This window comes from Lynx canadensis, chromosome B2 (assembly GCF_007474595.2).
Source record: "Lynx canadensis isolate LIC74 chromosome B2, mLynCan4.pri.v2, whole genome shotgun sequence".
NCBI lineage: Eukaryota > Metazoa > Chordata > Mammalia > Carnivora > Felidae > Lynx > Lynx canadensis.
Genome location: NC_044307.1, coordinates 38,365,122 through 38,390,202, shown reverse-complemented (window position 1 = coordinate 38,390,202; position 25,081 = coordinate 38,365,122). Strand labels below are relative to the sequence as shown.

The window sequence follows — 25,081 nt, the reverse complement described above, 5'->3', positions numbered from 1 at the left end:
TCCCATTTAATTTTTCATTGTGACTATGTAATAAATAAATAGCCATAGAGTATGTATGGGTGGAACTGACATACTTTTTTTTTTAATGTTTATTTATTTTTGAGAGACAGAGACAGAGTGTGAGTGGGGGAGAGGCAGAGAAAGAGAGAAAGACACAGCATCCGAAGAGGCTCCAGGCTCTGAACTGTCAGCACAGAGCCCAAGCCGTGAGATCATGACCTGAGCCGAAGTCGGACGCTTAACCGACTGAGCCACCCAGGCACTCTAAAGGTTTATTCTTAAAGTTATCAACTTCATATACCTAGAGCATTTGTGGTCAAGAGATATCATGGAATCAAATGATAATTGCTAATAGAACATTGCTATATCATTGGCAACAAATGTTGAGCAGAAAGGTTCTGTTATCATCTAGCTAAATTCATCATTGTAGTTCTAACTCCATGTGAAGACACATGGAGAAAACTTAACTGAGTGTCTCAGAAAGGGAAAGTTGAACCACACAGTAGTAATCCATTTTCATTCACTTAATGTGCTAAGTCCTTTAAGTTTGTAAGTACCGGTAACACCTTCTACCTACATAGCAAAAGATGCGTTGAATTGTTGCTATAGATGTTATTCTTAGCTTAATTAGTTGTATAAGGTGCCCACCCAGGACTTAACGGATTACTTCACAATAAGCTCTAAGCAAAACCTGTGTGTTTAGAGAGGGCATGGAGATGATAAATCACTTAACATACAATCATGAAAGCATGGCAAAAGCATAGAACTGTGGGCAGTATCTCAGCAGAAGTATTACAGCAGGAATACCAGTGTGAACAGTGAGGGGTGATTCTCAGAGGATCCTTCTATCAAACATCTGTTCACAATGAGGGTACCATTAGCTGACAACTTCATAATTCGTTGGATTAAAACATCTCAGAGATGAAGGGGCTACTTGTAACAAAAAAGAATGTAATGCTATAATAGTTTGCTATTCTGTACAGTGTAGAGGAAAGATCCATTTGTGAAAGTCTGAATCATGTCAGGTGTACTATGAAAAGTCTATATGGTGAGGAGAGAGATAGGGAGAAGGAAAAGGAGAGAAGGGGAGGGGAGGGGGCAAGAAGGGATGGGAGGAGAAGAGTAGAGAGAGACAGAAGAGAGTTGGTGGCTGAGAAGATCCAGTGTTCTTTTTTTTTTTCTTTTTAACATTCTTAAATTGTATTTTTTCATCATGATAAGTGTGCTTTTTAATCCTCATCGTCTCTTTCACCCATCCCTTCTCCTACCTCCCCTCTGGTAACCATCAGTTTGTTCTCTGTAGTTAAGAATTTGTTTCTGGGGTGGCTAGGTGGCTCAGTCAGTTGAGTGTCCGACTTCGGCCCAGGTCATGATCTCGCGGTTCATGAGTTCAAGCCCCGCATCGGGCTCTGTGCTGACCACTCAGAACCTGGAGCCTGCTTCAGATTCTGTGTCTCCCTCTCTCTCTGTCCCTCCCCAGCTCGTGCTCTATCTCTCAAAAATAAATAAAAACATTTATAAAATAAAAAAAAAGAATTTGTTTCTTGGTTTTTCTTTCTCTCTTTCTTTTTCCTTTGCTTGTTTGTTTTGTATCTTAAATTCCACATAAGTGGAATCATATGGTATTTGTCTCTCTGACTGACTTATTTTATTCGGCCTTATACTCTTTGGCTTCATCCATGTTGTCGCAAATGGCAAAGTTTCATTCTTTTTGATGGCTGAATAAAATTCCATTGTATGTATATGCCGCATCTTCTTTATCCATTTCTTTATTGTTGGATACTTGTGCTGCTTCCATAATTTGGCTATTATAAATACTGTTATAAACGTAGGGGTGCATGTATCTCTTTGAATCAGTGTTTTTGTGTTTTGGGGGTAAATACCCAATAGTACAATTACTGAATCATAGGGGAGTTCATTTTTTACTTTTTGAGTAATCTCCATACCATTTTCCACAGTGGCTACATCAGTTTGCATTCCCACCAACAGTGCACAAGTGCTCCTTTTTCACCACATCCTTGCCAATACTTGTTTCTTATGTTATTGATTTTAACCATTCTGACAGATGGTTAGTGATATTTCATTGTAGTTTTGATCTGCATTTCCCTGATGATGAGTGATGTTGAGCATCTTTTCATGTGTCTGCTGGCCATCTGTATGTCTCTTTTGGAGACATGTCTGTTCATGCCTTCTGCCCATTTTTCAATCAGATTATTTGTTTTTTAGATGTTGAATTGTATCAGTTCTTTCTATATTTTGGATACTAAACCTTTATTGAATGTATCATTTGCAACCATCTTCTCTCATTCCATAGGTTGATTTTTAGTTTTGTTGATTGTTTCCTTCACTATGCAAATGCTTTTTACTTTGATGTAGTCCTAATAGTTTATTTTTGCTTTTATCGCCCTGCATCAGGAGACATATCCAGAAAAATGTTCCTATGGCTGATGTTGGAGAAATTGCTGCCTGTGTTGTCTTCAAGGATTTTTGTGGTTTCAGGTCTCACATTTGGTGATCCATTTTGAGTTTTTTGTGTGTGTATGCCATAAGAAAGTGGCCTAGTTTCATTCTTTTGCATGTTACTGTCCAGTTTTCCCAACATCATTTGTTGAAGATACTGTCTTTTCCCCATTGCATATTCTTTCCCCCCTATTGTAGATTAATTGACCATATAAGTATGGGTTAGTTCTCGGTTTTCTATTCTATCCCATTGATCTGTGTGCCTATTTTTGTGCCAGTACCATACTGTCTTGATCACTACAGCTTTGTAATATCACTCAAAGTCTGGAAGACCCATGATTCTTAAGATCACCATTAAATCAAAAGCTGCTCTGTAGGACTAAAGAACACATATGGATTAGTATCTTCTACCAAAAAGTCATTACAAGAAAATTGAAGAGGGAAATTCTTAGAGGATTTACAGTTGGTGCTGACTATTAAATTAGGGAATTACACTACAAGGTACGTAGTGGCAAACATTCTGTACCTGGTATTCTAGGAGGTGACCATGTGTTGTATTTGCCACATGAAGTGCCAGGTGTCGGGTTTGCAGTGTCCAAATTATACATATGCTTTCCTCAGAACTTTTATCTTCAACATATTATTTGATTCAAGCCCAGCATACTAAAGATGAAGAAAGTACTTAATTAGGAGAGCAACTTCAGCAGAATGGTAGTATAGAAATTTCTAGCACCTGTTCCCTCCCAGAAACATCAATTTGAATAACTACCAAGCCTGAAAATACCTTCGCAAAAGCTAAGGATTCCAGATGAGGAATTACAGCATTGGGATGGGATAAGAAAAAGAAGACACATTGAGGAGGGTAGGAAAGATAGTGCCATTACTGCATTAGAGGGTGGAAAAGATAGATTGACATTACCTCATTACTCCTCCCCCAAGCATGGGCATCCTAGCAGCTGAGAGAGACACCCTCCCCTTGGGAGGATAATGACGTGAGGAACTGACTTTATCGTGGTTACCAGTGCTGGCCTATCCCACCATCAGCTGACTCCAGTGGCCCCAGGCAGTTCCCATGGTCCCAGGTAACTTCCATAACACCAGGTGATTTCTTGGTCCTGGACTCTTGGCAGGCTATGAGAATCCAATCCCCCGGCCCACCCTAGCACCTTCCTGTTCCTGTAGCCCCAAGCAGCTCCTACAACAGTAGGCTACCAACATGCTCCCATAAAACCAAGCTCCTGATTACCCTGGGGCTGGGTAGCTTCCATAGCCCCAGGCAGCTCCCATGACATCAGGCTCCCTGCAGACTCTAGCAAATTCAGGGATCCCAACCCATCCCTGTTTGGCCAGCTTCCATGGCCTCAGGTGGCTCCTATAGTTCTAGTATCTGGTTGGTTCCCACCAAACCCACAATGCCAGCCCAAGCCCTGAAGCCTGAGCTTTGAGGCTGGCTTCCACAGACCCAGGTTCCTGACCTGCCCAGCATCACACTGGTCACTGCAGGCCAACGTGGCCCCTCATGCCCTATGGTGTAAGCCAACTCCCATGGCCTAAGACTACAGGCTGGTCCTACTGCCAGGTTGGCCCCTGGACCCCAGCCTCCAGGCTGGCTCCCATGAAACCAGGCTCCCAGCCCATCCTCGCACTGGACTGGCCCCTGTGGATCCAGATGCTGGACCTACCCCAGTGATCCCCAGTACCTGGTCAGCCACTGTGGACCCAGTGTCCATATCCACCCATGTAGGCATGAGCTCACCAAAGGAAACTAATAAAGCTACAGTAACTGACCCTGAAGAAATGGAGATCTATGAGCTATCTGACAAAGAATTTAGAATAATCCTCTTAAGGAAATTCAGTGAATTACAAGAAAACACAACTAAATGAAATTAGGAAAAAAATACATGAACAAAATGAGAAGTTCAACAAAGGAATAGAAACCATTAAAAAAAAAAAAACAACAAGCAAAGCCAATCCTAGAGTTAAAAAATACAGTGATTGAATTGACAATTCAATAGAAAGCTTCAAAGCAGACTCAATCAAGTAGAATAAAAAATTAGTTAACTAGAAACCATATCATTTGATATTATCTAGTCAGAGAAGCAAAAGGAACAAATGCAAAGAGTGAAGAGAACCTTTCTGAATTATGGGATACCATTAAAGGAAACAATCTCACATTATTAAAGTCTCAGGAGAAGAGAGGGATAAAGGGGCAGAAAGCGTGTTTAAAGAAATGATGGATTAGAATTCTCAATCTGGGGAGAGGTTTGGACATCCATGTTCATACAGCTAATAGGTGACCCTATAATTTCAAACCGAAATGATATTTTATAAGACACATTAAAATAAAATTGGTAAAATCAAATACAAGGAGAGAATTTTATTTTATTTTTTTATTTTTTTTTTCAACGTTTATTTTTGGGACAGAGAGAGACAGAGCATGAACGGGGGAGGGGCAGAGAGAGAGGGAGACACAGAATCGGAAACAGGCTCCAGGCTCTGAGCCATCAGCCCAGAGCCTGACGCGGGGCTCGAACTCACGGACCGCGAGATCGTGACCTGGCTGAAGTCGGACGCTTAACCGACTGCGCCACCCAGGCGCCCCAAGGAGAGAATTTTAAAAGCAACAAGAGAAAAACATACCTGTATAATAAGGGTATCAGCAGATTTCTCAGCAGAAACCTTATAGGCCTGGAGAGAATGGGACAGTATACTCAGATTTCTGGAAAAAGAAAAAAAAAGAAACTGCCAACAAAGAATACTTTACCCAGCATAGCTGTCTGGGTAAAAGATATGAAAATATAAAGCATACTGGTAAAGGCAAGTCTAAGCAATTCATAATACTCTAATACTATATAGTATGGTGTTATGCTAATTACTTAATGTAGTATAAAGATTAAAGGACAAAAGTATTAACAATTATAGCTACAATAATTTGTTAATGAAGACATGATATGAAAAGAGGTAAATTGTGACGTCAAAGATACAAAAAATGGGACTAATAGTAAAAATGAATAGTAGATACACAAAAGATAAAGAGGAGGGAATCAAAGTATACCACAGGGAAAATCACTTCACAAAGAAAGACAATAAAAGGGGCGCCTGGATGGCTCAGCCGGCTAAGTGTCCGTCTTTGGCTCAGGTCATGATCTCAGGGTCTGTGAGTTCGAGCCCCACGTCAGGCTCTGTGCTGTCAGCTCAGAGCCTGGAACCTGCTTCAAGTTCTATGTCTCCCTCTCTCTCTGTTCCTCCCCCACCTGCTTGTGCTGTCTCTCTCTCTCAAAAATAAATAAACATTAAAAAAAAAAGAAAATAAAATTGGAAGAAGGGAACAAAGGAACTACAAAGCTAGGAAACAATGAATAAGTTGGTATTAGTTAAGTCCTTACTTTGCCTTAGTTCTTTTTAATGTAAATGGATTAAATTCTCCAATCAAAAGGCATAGAGTGGCTAATGGATTAAAAACAAGACCCATCTATATGCTGCCTACAGGAGACTCACTTCAGCTTTAAGGGCACACAGAGACTTAAGGGGAAAGGATGGAAAAAGATACCCTATGCAAATGGAAACCAAAAGAAAGCAAGAGTAGCTATACTTCTATCACACAAAATAGACTTTAAGCCAAAACGATAATGAGACAAAGAAGGCCATTTTATAATGATAAAAGGGTCAATTTATCACAAGGATATAACAATATATGCATCCTAGATCACAGCACCTAAACATATTAGGCAAATATTTACAGATTTGAAGGGAGAAATAGACAACAATACAATAATAGTAGTGGAATCTGATACCCCACTTTCAACAATGGATAGATCATCCAGACAGAAAATCAATAAGGAAACGCTGGATGTGAACTATACCTTAAGCCAAATGGACCTACCAGACATATATGTAACATTTCACCCAACAGCAGCAGATTACAGACTCTACTCAAGCACACGTGAAACATTCTCCTGGATAGATCACATGTTAAGTCACAAATCTAATCAAGAAATGGGCAGAGGACTTGAATAGAAATTTCCCCAAAGAAGATATATAAATGGCCCAAACAGATACATAAAAGGGTGTTCAGTACTTCTAATCCTCTGGGAAATGCAAACCAAAGGGATGAGATACGTCCTCATATCTGTTAGAATGGCTATTATCTAAATGCCAAGAGACACCAAGTGCCGTCAAGTATGTGAAGAAAAGGAAATTCTTATGCACTAGTGGTGAGGATGTAAATTGGTACAGCCACTATGGAAAACGGTATGGAGTTTCCTTAAAAAAAAATTAAAGATAGAAGGACCATATCCAGTAGTGCCACTTCTGTGTATATGTCAAAGGAAATGAAATCTCTCAGAGATATCTGCATTCCCATGTTCATTGCAGCATGTTCCCAATAGCCAAGGCATGGAAAAACCTAAATGTCTACTGATGGATGAATGGATACAGAAGATGTGGTATATGTACAATGGAATATTATTCAGCCATAGAAAGAAGAAAATTCTGCTGTTTGCAACAACATAGATGGGCCTTGAGAGCACAATGCTAAGTGAAATAAGACAGAGAAAGACAAATACTGTATGTTCTCCTTCACATGTGAAATCTAAAAAACTGAACTCACAGATATAAAGAAAGGAATGGTGGATGCCAGAGGCTAGTGGGTAGGGGAAAATGTGGAGATGTTGATCAAAGGGTAAAAACTTCCTGTTATTAGATGTGTAAGTTCCACAGGTTAATGTATAGCACAGTGACCATGTATTATATATTTGAAAGTTGTTAAGAGTATAGATCTTATATGTTCTCACCACCTACAAAAATGATAATTATGTGAGGTGATGGATGTCTTATCTAACCTTTTTGTGGAGCTCATTTCTCGGTATATTTGTGTATCACATAATCACATTTTACACCTTAAAGTTACATTTGTTATATGTCATTTATATCTCAGTAAAGCTGGAAAAAAATAAAAAGACATTATATAAAAACAAAAGGCATTTTAATACAATTTATAATACATCAATATTGATTCTTTAGCTGTGGCAAATGTACAATACTAATGTAATAACAATAGGGGAAACTAGGTGTAGGGTATGTGTTAACTCTGTACTACCTTTGCAACTTTTCTGTAAATACAAAAGTATTCTAAATAAAAATTTCATTCAGATTAACAAAAGAAACTATTTAAGAAGACTGGACTCCATTTGAGTTATAGGTCCTTTCTTAGAAAAAAGGATTGGTGTCTGATACTCTTGCCTAAAAAAAACAGTTATTTTAGCTAGATACTCATATATAGAAATTTCTATAAATGTCGTTTAAATCGTGTTGAATAAGATTGCTATTAGAATACAAGCCATTTGATACAAGTGCAATTAGCCATTTGGATATTAAAAGTGTGCCATTTCTTTAGTGTCTTGGCAGGTTACAATGGTACCATCTTTGCATATGGGCAAACAGGCAGTGGTAAGACATTCACCATCACGGGTGGAGCAGAACGCTACAGTGACAGAGGCATTATCCCAAGGACACTGTCGTACATTTTTGAGCAATTACAAAAGGTATGAAACTTTAACTTCATTTTCTGTTTGATATATTCAGCAGAAATTTACAGTGGGTAAAAAATTTATTGTGACATTTTATTATATTATATCTAAATGAGGAAGTATTATTGTGTAATAACTCTGGCCTTTATATTTAAGGAAGGTTTGGGATTTTGCTGAAGAAGTAGAAATTAAGGTGCTTCTCATTAAAGGGATGCTGTTTCAGCAAAGGCTGAAAGAGAGTTCTTCTGATACATCCATGGAGGTTAAAAGAACAGATAACACATTTTCCCAACTAACATCTTATATTCCCCATTAAGAAACTGGATGTCCTTTTACCAAGACATTTTTATTTCAGCTACTAAAGCACTGAGTAAGATGATATGATTGTACCTTTTTCACAATTGTGACAGAAGCCCAGAAGAGTTTACCAGAGTAAATATGCTATTGCAATTAATATTATTATGAAGAGTTCTTTATATTATATGCATCATTTATGTGTGTCTCTAAGTGCCTGTTGCCTTATTAGATTGAATACGACATATAATACAATTAACAAGGCAGGTATCTTTATCCCACTTTTATAGTTGGGAAAACTGAGTCTAAATATCTTTCCTTGGGTCCTTATAAGTAGCCGGTCTGGTGGTCCATCCCAGGTCTCTGTGATGCCAAACCCTGTGCTTTTCACCACTACATACACTGCCTCTGTATCTCAGACTGGCTTTATTTTGTTGGTTATATTTAAACAATAATGAGTTAAGGAACTTCTCTGAACTTGGATTTCAGTTTTCCCTTAACTTTTCTAGGTTTCAGTTTTTCCCTCTGTGAAAGTAAGAATTGAATTGTACTAGAGGATCTCCAGCATCCCTACTCACTCCTACACTTACTTGGTTGTATTGATTCTGTATAACAAATGTCCTAACTAGGTCAGTGTAACAGCTATTCCAAATTTTCTTGACTGTATGCTTTTTGCATTTTGAGTTGCAAAGATGAGAAGAAATCGCTGAGATATGCATAATTCTCATTTCCATCCATAAAGTAGCAATTACCCATTAGTTCAGCTCATCTCTCACTAGCTCAAACATGCCAACACTGCATGCCAGAAAATGTAGAAGAGAAAGAGTTGAGTATAGTGTGTATGTTGGATTCAGATCCTGTCTTTTCATTTACTCATTTATTTCTGACATTAGCTGTTTTGTTTTGCTCCCAGATTTCGCAGACTGGGAACATAATTTCTAATAGTTTTTGCTGCTGTGGCTCAATGTGGAAGTATGTTGTCTTGGAAAGTTCATTGAAGTTGGTGCAGACCAACCTTGTTCTGAGAAAATGTACTACTTACAGCATGTGGCCTTGAGGTGGTCACTTAATGTCTCAGGCTTATGGAGTTGCTTCTGAGGGTTGAACATACTCTATCTACAAAGATATTGTCCTGGCACATAGTACATGGTCAATGTATGAGCTCAGTTACTATAGCCATTAATATCTATATCCATATATATATATATATATATATATATATATGGAGAGAGAGAGAGGGAGAGGGAGAGAGAGAGAGAGAGAGAGAGAGAGAGACAAATGATCCTGATTAATTTCAAAGAATCCTTTGAAACTTAGGACAAATGAAGCCAATTTCCCTGATTAAGTTAAACAGAATAAATAAATCCTTTCCTAATGGAAAATATATTTGTCCCTTTTAAAATTTTGTCTGTGAATACCAAAATATAGTTCTAAAAGTCTAAATGTCTTCCAAGTACCTACCGTCTGCCCAGTTCATTGTTTTCATATCTGTTTGTCATTGACATTATTCTAAACCACATTTCAGTTTGAATTATCCTAAATCACTTCCTGGACTGGAGAGAGCCCCTTGGACCAATTTATAGTCAGGACAACTCTTTGTAAAAGGACAGATCTCCATGATGGGCACAACATATTCGTTCTAATCAAATTGAACTGCTGCAAAACTAGTAAGAGACAGCTTGAGGTTCATCATTAAGTTTGTCCACATTGTATAGCTGAGAAATGCAGACAGGTACGCAGATACCCCCAGTCGATTGCTTGAGAGGGCCACATGGAGTTCTCTAGAATTCTTAAAGGACATACTTGACTTACGCAAAGTAATTATTTCAAGATAAACCGAGAGCAAGTGCATACTGGCTCCTAAAATGCCTGTGAGTGTGATAGGAGCACATTTGCAGTAATTTTAAAGGAAGACACTTGATTCCATTTATTTTAGAAATCATAGCTCATTATTTTTGAGTACTGTGAGGTTCAGACTTGTTTTGGGGCAAGAGAAAAGGCTGTCTGCAGGGAACATGTGTGTTACATTACAGTCTGGCAATCCTAGACACTAAAAAAGGAATAATAAGGAAAGGTAGCTTGCCACATTGCTCAGTGACTTTTAAGTGTGTATTCTAATAAAAGTCCAGAAAATGCAGAAACTGGAGGAGCCAAAGGCATTATCCCAATCATCTCAGGGGAGTAGTCTTGCCATTTTCCTGACTTATGATTCCTTCTACTTTCTGGAAGAAGAGAGTTTCTCCACTGCAGAGGAACATACAAATTGGCTGTTGTTTTGCCTTTCTTTTACTTTCCTTTTATATTCTTGATGAATTCTCTATTTGGGGGCTTTTAGAAATAATGGTAAAAACAATAACATTAGCAATAATAATAACAGTAGCAACAGCAACACCTTATTGGTCCTTACTACAGGGACACACATTTCTAGTCAGATTTTAAATACAGAACCCTATTTCTCTGTTACAACAGTTCTACAAGATAAGAGTTATCCACAATTTCATAATTAAACAGCTGACGATAGTGCAGGATCACTCAGTTATAAATGGCAGATCCCGTATTCAAACCCAGCTTTTTCTGATGCTAAGATGAGCTCAGAACTGTATGCTAAAATCTCAAACTATAACATATGGGATATTTCAGTTATGTTCAGATAAGTTTAGAAGTATGTTGCTCTTAAACTTGCTGAGAGGTTGCTAAATGATCCCCCATGGCCTTCAACTTGCTCTGAGAATCTTGCTCTGAGAATCTTCTAGAGAGGACAGCATATATGTTCATTGTGGAACACTTTTTTCACAAGTGTTTCATAGGATACTTGAGGGAAAACTGGATTAGACTAAAGACCACACAGAATCTGTCTAGAATATATGATCTCTGATACCTGTGCCATAACCCAAAGAATGATGTTGAATGATGCCTTTGCTAAACTAGGACACTAATCTAATCAGCAGGGTGTTTGTTAGGATAAACAGAGTCGCCTACATCAGCAGGACTTCAGCATTTGGTGGGGATAAATTTATTTAGTAGAGACTCAGTCCATGCTGTCACCTTCCCAGACCACCAAAACATGACATCTCAGGTGTAGCTTGAGAGTTTTGCTCTGGTCATGTGCTGCCTGAGAATTGCCTTAGTTTTTCAGGTGTTATTTTGTTCTTATGAAATATTGGTGTTTTTATTTGGAGAGTTTGAGCCACTTTAGAACCAGAGAATCATATTAATTTTAATCTGAAGAACGCATTAGGAATTCATTCTTCAATTTCATCACTAATCAGTGTGGAAACTGAGGCCTGACACAGTAGGGTATTATAGCAAGTAGGACTAGGATTCCAGCCCTGGATATGCAGGCCTTTGTTCTCTCTTCCATCTCTGTGACTTGGTCGTCTCTCCCTTTAAATAGTATCTGTCAAATGGATTGTCTTGGATATGGGTGAGAATCAGTCAGGAAGGTCATCCTAAGGAAAATCTCTTTGTGAGTATTGACTCTGACAATCTGCTGACCTTCTTGCCATGAGACACAAATATATTCTGTTATGAGAAGTAGGACTCTATTTGCTGAAATGCAAGCATCTGTATTTTGGGAGAAACAAGAAGAAAGTGCTATCAATTGATATTTGGTCTTGAAAACTGAAAAAAAAATTTCAGTTTTCTTGAGACCTGAAAAAATTCCATTTTATTCTATCTCAGAGGGAGTGGGTCCTTTTTATATGCTAGCAGAACTGAGACAGGACCAGTTGCCTGGACTTTTATCCTAATTGCATTGATGCCTGTGTCATTGCATTTCAGTATTAATCCCCACAAAGTACCTCTCTCAAATGAATAGCTCAATATCCCTGATTGCCACGTGGGCCAGGAAGATTAACCCAAGAGAGAAGTTATAGGCAGTGAGCTGTGAATGTCTACTCTTACCGTTACCTGATTGATCTAAACTATTTCTGTCTCCTGGGATTCATTTTACATTATCTACTATTGTCTGTTATCTATGTCACCAGAAATTTTGAATATTGGAACAATTTTTAAAAGAATTATGATGAAAGCTGGAAACTCTTTTGCTACTGAAGGTTTTAAACAGAAGTAATGATACTGTTTTCTTTTATGAATAGGCTATTCACAGAATGTAAGTTTATTTTTTCACAGTAACCTTTTTTTTTTTTTTGGAGGGGGTTCTGGAAAGTAAAAAATGGTGTGTTGTACATTTCTGCAACCAAGTTGGCTCATTTTAAGTGTATATTGACTCTTTATGTATAACGTGGAACCAATAAAAAAACAACAGACTAAAGTTGCTTGTAATCATGGGTGTTGGCTATTAAAAAAAAAAAAGCTTCATGCATATGGTTACTGGCAACTTGAAAGTGTCACGAACTGAAAATGGAAACCATACAAAGTGAGGAGGGTAAAGAAGAGAAGCTGTGAGGAAACTATAGTGATAAATGTGTTCATCCTCCTCTGAGCTGAATCGTTATTTATAGCCATTAAATAACATCTTCCCCTTTTCCAATCAGGACAGCAGCACAATATATACAACGCGCATTTCCTATTTGGAAATCTACAATGAATGTGGTTATGATCTGTTGGATCCAAGACATGAAGCCTCCAGTTTGGAAGATTTGCCGTGAGTAGCAGAACAACAAAGAATGGGGGAAATTACTTTCAGATGTTCCTTTCAATTGTTTTCTTTGAAACTTTGTATGTTTCTGGTCTCAATCATAATTAACAAATACTGGATAACAGAATCTTTTTTGTAATATAATGGATATTTTTTTTTCAGTTATGACAAATAGACAGCAATGATGGGAACTAAAATTGCTTGAAACCCATTTCTTGGGAAAATCTCTTTTGGAGTTGGTACAAGAGAGTGCACTGAATGTTCTCGGACCCGGGGTAGAGTGGACTAGTGGGATATGCTGGTACTGCTTTACCTCTGTGGAGTCAGACCCTTTCCTCCTTCATTTGTGGCCTTTGTCTGAAGAGGGAGTTCAAATTAGGGCTCAAGCAGCAATGAGAGACTGAAAGAGAGAAAATAAAACTTTGTTTTCCCCGTTGCTTCTCTATTGTAAGATTGACACTGAAAATCATTTGGTCAGATTGGCACTGATTGCTGCATGACTGAAATATAGACAGAGTCTTCAGAGCTTACCTACTGAGTAAGTTACCCTGCCAGCGTTTATTACTCACTGCTTGTTTGAATATCTGCCTGAATTACATATTAATTGATAATATTTCATATCCTTTTGTCCAGACATCTTCATATATCAGAAGTTGGTAGGGATGCCTGGGTGGTTCAGTTGGCTAAACCTCCGACTTGTGATTTTGGCTCAGGTCATGATCTCATGGTTCATGAGATCAACCCCTGCATCAGGTTCTGTGCTGACAATGCAGAGCCTGCTTGGGATTCTCTGTCCCCCTCTCTCTGCCCCTCCCCTTCTCTCTCTGTCTCTCTCTCTCTCAAAAATAAATAAATGAATAATAAAAATAAATAAAATAAATTTAAAAAGTTGGTACAGCCAAGAAAATGTATTTTAATTTTCTTAATATTCTAAAGCAATTTAAAAACACATATTAATCCTCTACCACAAAGATCAACAACCAATTGCTGGCTTGTTCTGGTTTGCAAAAGAAATAAGGAAATAATAAAGAAAATAAATTATACTCTTTACATCATCTTTGTATGTATTCTTCCTTTAATATTGACAGGGAGTTTTTATGTATCTCTTTTATGCCAATTGTATTCATTAGAGGGAGTTAGGAAAGGGGATTATTGTTGGTTTCTAAATATGTTAATTAAAGAATATAAGAAGAGAAAGGAAAGATCTGACTCCATGGAAGAAATTGGTCTTAAGGAAACTATTGGAATTAAGTTTACAGAGAGGTAAAATGTTCCTCAGAGGAAGGTTAGAAACAGCAACATTAAAAATATGAAGATGTAGTCAGAAAGGCCATGTGTTGAGGAGTCATGTGAGATAAAAGCAGAAAGGCTAACAGAAGCCGGCTTTTGAGGTACTTGAATGGTGGGCTTTTGCTGTGAGATTGATTATTACTCTAATAGGCTTTTAAATTAATTTTCTAGCCTCCAGTCTAACCTGTGTACCTCTAGGCTAAATCCAGATTAAAATTGCTTTTAACAAGTCATATCTACACTGAAGAACTTGAAACCTGCTTAGCAATATTCCAGAAATGAAAGTCTTGGATATGACAAACATGGAGGAAGAGAAAGAAGTTTGAGAGATACGCATAAAAAAAATAAATAGATGATAACTAGCTAGCTAGTTAGATAGAAATCAAATAAATTGATTATGCCTCTCACCTTGGATTTGATTGGATTTGAAACAAAGGTGAATTACAGCAGGTTGGTTCTCTGTATTTTACTGATTGAGAAGAGTAAACTCAGAGAGGTATGACTTTTCCAGGGTGTCAAAACTAATCTGTTAATTGTAGAGCAAGAATTAAAAACCACAAGGGCATCTGGGTGGCTCACTCAGTTGAGCATCCGACTTTGGCTCAAGTCATGATCTCACTGTTGGTGAGTTTGAGCCCTGTGTTGGGTTCTGTGTGGACAGCTTAGAGCCTGGAGCCTAGTTCAGATTCTCTCTCTCTCTCTCTCTCTCTCTCTCTCTCTCTCTCTGTCTCTCTCTCACACACACATACACCCACAAAATAAATAAACATTAAAAAAAAATTGGAAACTACATACTCTCACTTTCATGCCAGAGTAGCAAAAATAGCTTCAGGATTTTACCATGGGGCCCAGAGAATTGGAGTCATTGCCTAAAAAGGTGATTTCTGTTAGAAAACTTGATTGGTGATGGTATTGAGTTTCATATACATAACTTTGGTGGCTAAGAGTACCTTACTAGATGTTTACAATAACTTCCTCAGAGGTAGGAAGTATGCCTTACCTGAGTTGGTAGTCTCTCTACCACTAGGCCAAAGTAAGTTCTTAAGATTTAAAAAAATTATCTGTTAAATTGAAACTATAAAGTAGAATTTTTGAAGATGAAAATATAAAGGAACAACAGCATGAGCTCTGTGAATCAGAGTCTAATGGACATAATTGGGTGCAACCTGACTATGAGAACTAGGAATGAGAAAAGTCGTTGACTTCTAAGAGAGGCAGTGTAATATATAGTCAAGAGCACTTGATTACAAGTCAGGACATTTGGGTTCTAGTCCCAACCCCTCAATCTTAGATACATTTTTTCACTTTTCTGGGTTTCTCATGGTCTATAAAATGTGGGCATTGGGTTATATAATATTTAACAGCCTTTTGGAGGTCAAAGATTGGCGACCTCACAGAATAGGACTTCTTTGGTGACTCTTTTCCCCTTCACAAAAAAATAAGAAGTGATGTAGATATCTTGTATTTTCCTCCTAGAAAGGAGCCTTCTGCCTCTTGAAAGCAAGGACAATGCTTTAATTCACTCTGTGTCTCTGTGTTTCCTGATATGCCTGGCATTTAGTGGTGGATCTCAAGGTCGATCAGATTGTCTCGGTAGATGTCACTAGCTTTCTACCTTAAACTACTGCTCTTCTTTGGTAGCTTCATCCTCTTGTTGGAGAATGAGTTCACTGACTCAAGTCAGAAGTGACCTCAATTACAAAACATGTTTTCAGTGAACTACTGCCCTCCCCCATACAAAAGTGGACAGAAAGATGTTCTTCTTATATTTTGGAATATAATTACATGAAAACAAATCCATTAAAATAAAAATGAAAAGGTTCTCATTATGAAAGAAGACTCCCATATCCCAGGAGTATAGTTTATTTACTTCAAATATATTCAGTACAATTGAATTCCAAAACAATTCAAAAACAGCATAGTCTTTTGGTGTGGGGATGATGGGATTTGACTGGTATTGAGTCTGCTAGTTTTCTGGGGATTTTAGAGAGTTTGCCTTTTACTAAGATTATCAAGTAATTCTTTATAATAGAATGTGACTTTTGCTGTACCTGGATTAGATTAAGAGTATGTACTGTTAATCTGGTTTCATACACTCTTGAACTGGGACGAGCTCTAACCCCACAATCTTATCCATCTGATTGACTGCTTCATTGTTGTGAGCTGGAATGTCCCAAATACTCTGACTGTGATCCAAAAATAATAGGCAAACTGTCTGTTGACTTTGGTTCTCTCTTGTGGTCATCCATTTAAGGGACAATGGCAAGATACACATTGTAGCCCTTTGACATTCTTATACGTGGCATAACCATGTCTAATCAAATTCAAGGTCAATTTGATGTTGCACAACAATAGCCATCAGTAACAGGTTTCTTACTACTGAGCAACACAGCTTCCTCCAAATCACCTGCTGGACGTTCTTCTCATGTGGCACTCTGTCTTTTCTGATCCTTGTTTTTTACACTCTAATGAGTTCCAACTCTGCTGTTACTGAAGCATTTGCCTATAGACTGCCTGTGGACTTTGTATATATAATGTCAGGGGATTGGACTAAAGTCAATTGCTTCTCTCAAAAGTTGCTGTAGTCATTTGGCAAGGAGTTTTTAGATACAACATTAAAAGCATGATCTGTGAAAGAAGAAATAGATGCGTTGAGATTCATTAAAATTAAAAACTTCTGCTCTCTGAAAGACACTGTCAAGAGAATAAAAAGACAACCCAGAGACTGGGAGCAAATATTTACCAAACACATATCTGATAAAGGACTTACATCTAAAATATACAAAGAGCTCTTAAAACTCAGCAACAAGAAAACTAACAAGCCAATGAAGAAATGAGAAAAAGCTCTGAACAGACAGCTTACCAAAGAAGCTAAGCATCTGAGAAGATGCTCCACATCATCTGTCATTTGGGAATTGCTAATTAAAACTACTATGTACCTACTAGAATGGCAAAAACCTAAAAAACTGGCAATACCAAATGCTGACAAGAATGTAGAGCAGCTGGAACGCTCATTCATTGCTGGAGGAAATGCAATATGCTACATTTTATTTATTTATTTATTTATTTATTTATTTATTTATTTATTTGAGAGAGAGCGTGCGCATGCATGCCCAAGTGAGGGAAGGGCAGAGGGAGAGGGAGAGAACCTCGAGCAGGCTTTACACTCCACTGAGCAGGCTCTACACTCCACGCAGAACTTGATGCAGGACTCAATCCCATGGCCCTGGGGTCACTATCTGAGCTGAAGTTAAGAGTCAGACAGACGCTCAACCAACTGACCCACCCAGGTGCCCTGGTATAGCTATTTTAAAAGATGACGTCAGTTTCTTAAAAAACAAACATAGTTCTTAGGATAGGATCCAGCAGTTATACTTCTGGGTATTTAACCAAATAAATTGAAAACTTATGTCAGTATAGAAACCTGCCCATGAATGGATATATCAGCCTTATTCATAATTGCCAAGAGCTGGAAGCAACCAAGATGTCCTACATTAGGCAAATAGAAGAACAAACTGTGATACATCCATGCAGTGGAACATTATTTGGCAATAAAAAGAAAAGCGCTATTAAGCCACAGAAGACACACAAAGTCTATATACTGTATGATTCCAAGTATTTGACATTGTGGAAAAGGAAGAACTGTAGATACAGTAGGAAGAGCACTAGTTGCTGGTGGTTGGGATGGGGAAAGATACAGGGATGAATAGGTGAAGCACAGGGGACTTTTTGGGCAGTGAAACTATTCTATCTGATAGTATAATGGTGGGTCACTTGTCCAAACTCATAGAATATATACCACCTAGAGTGAACCCTAATAGAAGCTATGGACCTTTAGTTAACAAAACAACAGTAGCGAAAAGGAACGAACTATTCGTACATTTAACAGGTTGGATGAATCTCCAGGGAATTATACCGAGTGAAAAAAGCCAATCCCAAAAGGTCATATGATGTATGATATATTTATATAATATTTTTTAAATGACAAAATTATAGAACTAGATAACAGATGAGTGGTTGACAGGAGTTAGGGAGGGAAGTGGGGATGGTTATACAAGGCCAGTGAGAGATCCTTATGGTCATGGACTGTTCTGTTTCTCAACTGTGACTGTGGATACACAAAACTACTCATGTGATTAAATCCCATAGAATTAAACACACACACACACACACACACACACACACACACACACAACTGGGACATCTGAATACGATCAGTGGATTCTATCAATGTCAGTGTCCTAGTAGTGATATTTTAATATAGTTTTACATGACGTTATCATTGGGAAAAACTGGGTAATGGGTACGTTATTTCTTATAGCTGCATGCAAATCTACAATGTTCACAAAACAAGTTTAATTAAAAAATAATTGTCTATATATTTGTGTGTGTATATATATATGCATACACACGTGTATTCAATGCATTCTGTATTTAGCAATTTAAATGAAAATAAAACATCTATTTTTGAAAGTCTTTATGTCATATGCTATAAAGAGAATATAGTTAGAATCTAAGTATGTCTTATGGAGTAAAACAGTATAACTACTGGTCTTAACCATAGGGAAAATAGTCACCTTACTTAAGTGTAATTTTAGTATTCCTAAATAGGGATGCATAATGCATTTAAGTTTCCAAAGATGGTCATGGTTATTACTGTTAGCAAAAAGTCAGTAAACTCCAGCATCCAGTATTGCAATCTTGGCTTTGTTGTAAAATAATTTGTTGCCAAAGGAAAACAAATAGATGGATGTTAAATTTAATTCATCAAATTGCTATGCCCACTGGATATGAAACACTCTTAAGTGTTGCAGGAGTTACAAAAAAAGATGAATGCAGTGTCTGCCCTCATGGCTTACATTCTAGTCATGTGGAATCATTCATTTATTCAACAAACATTTATAGAGATCCATCTTGATTCCACATACTGTGCTAGGTAGGCACTGACTTTACTGACATAGTCTTTACTTTTCCTGGACCTCACAGCAGAGTGGGGAAAACTAGTATAAAATAGCATAAGGTAGAATATGAAAAACATCATAAGAAAGGCACAAAGAATGACTAGGGCTTAAAGAAGGAAGAAACGACATCAGGTCAAGTGATATGGAAGAGATTCCCATAGAAGGTGGTACATGAGATAGTCCTTGAGGGAAGGTGTAAGACTTGGGGCAGTGGAGTGTGGCCTTCATGTGGAAACAAAGGTAGGGAAGAGCACTGAGCTTGTTCTGTGACAGTTAATAGACCTGTTTGACTGGACCCCAGGAAGGGAGTAGGTGAGAACATTGAGACAGAAAAGTAGGAATGCCAGGATTTGGCAGGAAGGTGTAGCCCTCAGAGATTTTTATTCAAGGGTAGAGCAGCTTGGAACTGCCTTTTAGGAAGAAAAATCACTCAGTAGCATGTCAGGCTGGAATGAGATGGATGGGAGTCAGACCGCAGAGCATTGTGGGAAGTTATTAGGATCATCTTGGTGGCAGTGGGAGTAAAAAGGAGGGACAGAATTGGAATACATAATCCAGTGGCTTGAAATTTAACTATGTGTGAGAATATAACTATGTAGGAGAATCACCTAGATGTTGTTTAAAAAAGCAGATTGTTGGCCCCCACCTCCAGAAAATTCAAATATGTTTGAATAAGCAGCCCAGGTGATTCCAATGCAGGTGGTCTGTATTAATCCCTTCCCTCATCCACCTAAGAAAAGTTCTTTTTAGAGATACCAGAAAAAATCTCTCCATGAGGGAAATGGGCACCTGTTGTGTGCTGGTCCCTATCCTAGGGACTTTAAATGCAGTATCTCATTTGAGGAGGTAGGTATCATAATCTATGCTTTATGGATGACTAACCTGAGGTTCACTTAGATAGTGTGATATTTCCCTAAGATTCCACATCTGCCAAGAGATGGTCCATCAAACATCAGACCTGGGGGTTCTGGTGCTCTTGCCCAGGAGATCCATGTTGTATCCTGGCATTCCATCTGAGCTCTGAGAAGACTGTGTTTCTGGGCTTCTTCAGGGCTCTGGAACCTCTTGTGTGAGCCACAACTTTGAGTCCGTCTCAGCTCTGTCTGTTTTGTGTCGGACACTCTGCAAGGCTCTGAGAGTACCTCAAAGGGGGCTAGTTTAGTAGAACAGACTCATAAAAAGATCATTTCAGACTTACGTAGTGAGTAATAAGATGCCCTGGGTTCTTTAAGGGCATGAGGGAGGATACTGATTTCCACCTGGGAGTTCAGAGAAGGCTGGAGAAAAACTCTGCCTCATTATGGTCTTCAACCTCAGCTAAGCCCTCAGCCTGCTAAGCAGTGTCTTCATACACCCAGTGATTTTTCTCCCAGTCCCCACAATAGTTACATCAAATGTCTGTCTCTTTTGTCACACACTGTGTGCCCCAATCCTCTTCCACACCACTTGTATCCTCACCTCAGACAGACTATCGAAGCTGCCAAATAGGAATTACCCCAACTTGCTGCCTCCTACCCTGCTTCCCACTCACCTCCTTCCCTCTAGCTCCAGGAAACTGTCCTTTTGAAAGCCAATCTTTCCACTTATGCCTAGGACTCTCCTTGGGTTGGCCACAAATCTACTTTATTTGGCCTACACATTTCATGTTTAAAATTTTTGAATTTAGTGCCTTTAGCTGAAGCATACATCCTTCAGTTCTTATTCCTACCTGTTGTATTATGTTTTTTTTCATTTGTGTTATTTTTCTGGTCCCATTGAGCATTTGAACAGATTCTGGGCCTATAAGCATAGATCTCAAAGTTAAAACGAACTCCAGTCTTTTCTTCAGCTAATTCCATTACTGATACAGCTGGGAGGCAACTTCTTGAGAAGCAGCGGTGCTGTCCTCCGGGATGATCTGAGCAAGTGGCCAGTGACTAGTGATGGTCACTTATACTCTGTGTCCTTCATGGATTGGCCAGGAACTGTGTTTCTTAGAGAAACGGGACATTGTCAGTGACCATAGCAGAGGGAATAGAGAGCCTTTCCAGCCTGAAAATGACACACTTCTACCCAAAGCCTGTCCTTCTAGCGTAATCTCAAAAGGCACGTTGACTTCCCCTACTGTGAATGGCTGGTTGAAAGAAATCATTCTTAACATCTGAAATGTCTTATATAGGAGGCTGTCTTTGTCAGCTCAGCTACGAGAACAATGTACCATAGACTAGGTGGCTTAAACAGCGGACACTTATTTCTTACAGTTCTAGAGACTGGGAAGTCCCATATCAAGGAACTGGCAGATTTGGTTCCTGGTGAGAGCTGTCTTCCTGGGTAATAGATAGCTTTCTTCTTGTTATGTCCTTACATGGTGGAGAGAGAGAGAGAGAGAGAGAGAGAGCGAGAGAGAGAGAGAGAGAGCACACGCGTGTGCTCTAGTCTCTTTCTCTTCTTATAAGGGCACTGATCCCATCATGGGAACCCCATCCTCGTGACCTTATCTAAACCTCATTTGGTGTAGTCTGATAATTTTCCAATCTGTTTTAAATTTTGAGTATAAAAGCAAAACCATAGGATTACCTAAAAAAGTGTTGAATAATTTTGGCTTGCTTGGTCACTCTGTTCTATCACTCTGAAGAACACACGGGGTTTGAAAACACATCTGACTATTACAGCTCAACTAATAGAGAAAAAGTAATTAAAATTATTTGAGAGTGTCAATATCATATATACCGAGCATTTACTAGATGCCAGAAATCTCAGTGAGCTCTTTGAGGCATTATAAGGAATTTAAACTGTATGCTTATCCTCAACTTAACATTTTGTTGGAAAATGCAGCATGCACATGAAACACCTCAGGAAACTTTTACAAAATACAACTGCTGTCAACTGTCCAGTTAATAATGTGTGTACATGCAAAAAAGGCATACAAGTCATTTAGAGTTACAGTAGTCTTACGAATAGAGCCGCATCAACCAATAATCCCCTGTCATAGCCCACTTCCTCAGTGATTTCCTAATTTTATTGGCATAAGCCAAGACCAAAGTTCTGACTGCGCTAAGATCTGGCCGTGCTGCCGGTGGGAGTAGTGCTGAGTCAGTCTAGAGGGAGGACACATGGGGAAGAACCTTTTGAATGAAAGCTAAGTGAGGGAGGGGAAGAGGTTCCATTAGAAAGCTAGAGGGCTCATCTGGACCAGATGATAAGTGTCGCAGGTAGTGTATTAATCTCCCAGCTCTGAAACTTCTATAGCAGTTAGCCTACATATTATAATTATTTTTTAATATAATTTATTGTCAAATTAACTAACATACAGCGTATACAGTGTGCTCTTGGCTTCGAGAGTAGATTCCCATGATTCATCGCTTACATACAACACCCAGTGCTCATCCCAACAAGTGCTCTCCTCAATACCCATCACCTATTTTCCCCTCTCCCTCCCAGCCCATCAACCCTCAGTTTGCTGTCTGTATTTAAGAGTCTCTTGTGGTTTGCCTCCCTCCCTCTCTGTTTGAAACTAATTTTTCTCCTTCCCCCATGGTCCTCTGTTAAGTTTCTCAAATTACACGTAGGAGTAAAAACATATGATATCTGTCTTTCTCTGACTGACTTATTTCATTTAGCATAATACTCTTCAGTTCCATCCAGGTTGTTGCAAATGGCAGGATTTCATTCTTTCTCATTGCCAAGTAGTATTCCATTGTATATGTAAACCACATCTTCTTTATCCATTCATTGCTTGATGGGCATTACAGCTCTTTCCATAATTTGGCTATTGTTGCTCTGGAAAACAATATGAAGTTTCCTCAAAAATTAAAAATAGAATTACCCTATGACCCGACAATGGTACTACTAGGAATTTATCCAAAGCCTATGTATTGTTTGGCTAACTATAATTGACCTTGTGTCTTCTGATTGAGTTCTGGGACAGTTGAAGACATTTTTCAAAGTGAAAGTTACTGTGAACCAGAGATCAGACTGATGCTACTCAGGCTGGCTGATCACCTATTATCTTTGAGTACATATCTGACTTGATCTAAGAAGGAAGCCCTAGGAATAACCCAGTTACAATAGCAAAAGAAGGTAAAACACTCAGGAAATGTTCAGGGTCTTTGTGAAGACAATGCATTTTTTGGTGAGAAATGAAAGAAGTTTGAAGATAAATGGAGAGCTGTTAATCTGGTTCTGAAGGAGAAGTGTGAATACCTTGAAGAGGTCAGTTCTTCCCATAGGTAGAGGTTCAGTGAAATTGCGAGCAAAATCTTAAAGACTTTAAAAAACAGAAAGGAGTCCAGAGTTTATCTGAAAGCATAAACTACCAAGAAGAGCAAAGAAATGCCTGAAACATAGAGAAATAAAAGAGGACTAGTGATGCCATGTATTCAAATTAGGTAAAACTCTAATAATGAGATCGTGTTGTACCACTTTGGAATTAGATAAAGACGTGAGAACAGATAAACCAGAATCAGATCCTGTACCATGCCACTATTTAATGTGGACAAAAGGAAGTTATTCAGTCACTGGTATTGAACATTTTTGTTAGTAAACTAACAACTGCTTATGACAACAGACCAATTTATAGTGGCTTAACCAAATTGTCTGTCTGCCCCCACCCTGCCCCAACCCTGCACACACACGTAAGGGTTCTCAAGTTTGGAGCCACAGCTGCTGTGGAAGCTCCAGGATGCACTAGGCCTTCCTTTTATCATTCAGCTGAGCCGTTCTCAGCAGTAACTCTAGTCCTGGTGCAGAATGACTACCGTGCCTTCAGCATCACATCCACATTTCTGGAAGAAAAAGATAAGGAAAAGGGCATGTGTTAGTTGAGGCTGCCCCTTTAAGAGTCTTTCCCAGAAGCTCTATCCTTTGACTTCATCTTTACTAGTCACTGACCAGAATTATGTTACATGGCCAGTTGTAGTTGCAAGGGAGTCTGGGAAAGTCTAGTATTTTAGAATAATTCCCTGAACACAAATCAGAACTTAATATTTACACAGAAGGGGAGGACAGATCCTATATAGTCAGCCTGCAATGTGAGTCGCAATTAGTTACCTGGAGGAAAAAAAAAATTCATGTGGATCCCTTATTTCTTTCTCTGCACCTGCATCCTAAAAAATAGAGGAAAATATATTATTAATATTAAAGGATATAATATGCGTGAACTTATACCACAAATCTGCAACATATGCATAAGAAAATAGCTTTAAAGAAATATATCAATGTATTATCACTATCTTTGTGATGGGACTCTGTTTTTGTCTTTTAAAACTCTACTTTTTAGAATTTTCAAACATTTTTACAGAAGCATGTATGACTTTTATAGTTGGAAAAATGATGAACTTTATGTTAAAATGAAAATAAATAATGATAAATAAACTCAGAACTGGTCAAATGCAATAGCATAATCTTAGAGGTGTATAAATCTGTTTACCTGACAGAGGAAGTGCTATGGTTTTCCAAAATTAGAAATCCATGGCCTCTAAATCTATTTACTCCTATAATTTACCCAAATGTGGACAACTTGACCACATAATTTTGATGATACAACCATGCAATCTGAATGAGAAAGCAAGTATTAGTGAAAATGAGAGGAGAAATATCTTCTTTGGAAACAAAAAAAAAGTTGGTAGCTCTGAAAAAGACACATTTTTTCGTGTGTGGCTCTATAGTAACTATATGGAATTAGGTCAAAGAAGACATTTATTAAGTGATGAGTTATTTGAGTCTGGAGCACCAGAAGGAACATGATATATATGGCTGAATATAATTGGAAATTAGCAAAGGGTACTGGTGTAAGAAGGAGAATAGCAAGCATAGAATTTGACGCGTAAAATATTATCTTTTGTACAATTGTGCAAATGATGATTGCCTATAAGCAATAAAGCACAGTAAGCCCTGGTTATGTACATTAGATTTGGGGGCCATTGGTTTATTGGTGGTTGCACAGTGATATTGTTTGGGGGTGAGGAGAG

General features: G+C 38.4%; 1 protein-coding gene across 1 annotated transcript in view; it reads left to right on the top strand.

Moving 5' to 3' along the window:
- Positions 1–25,081, top strand: part of KIF6 (kinesin family member 6) — a 394,043-nt gene that overhangs the window by 71,962 nt on the left and 297,000 nt on the right. Inside the window, 2 exon segments of the mRNA XM_030315426.1 lie at positions 7,856–8,003; positions 12,779–12,888. Coding sequence (XP_030171286.1) covers positions 7,856–8,003; positions 12,779–12,888 — 258 coding nt within the window.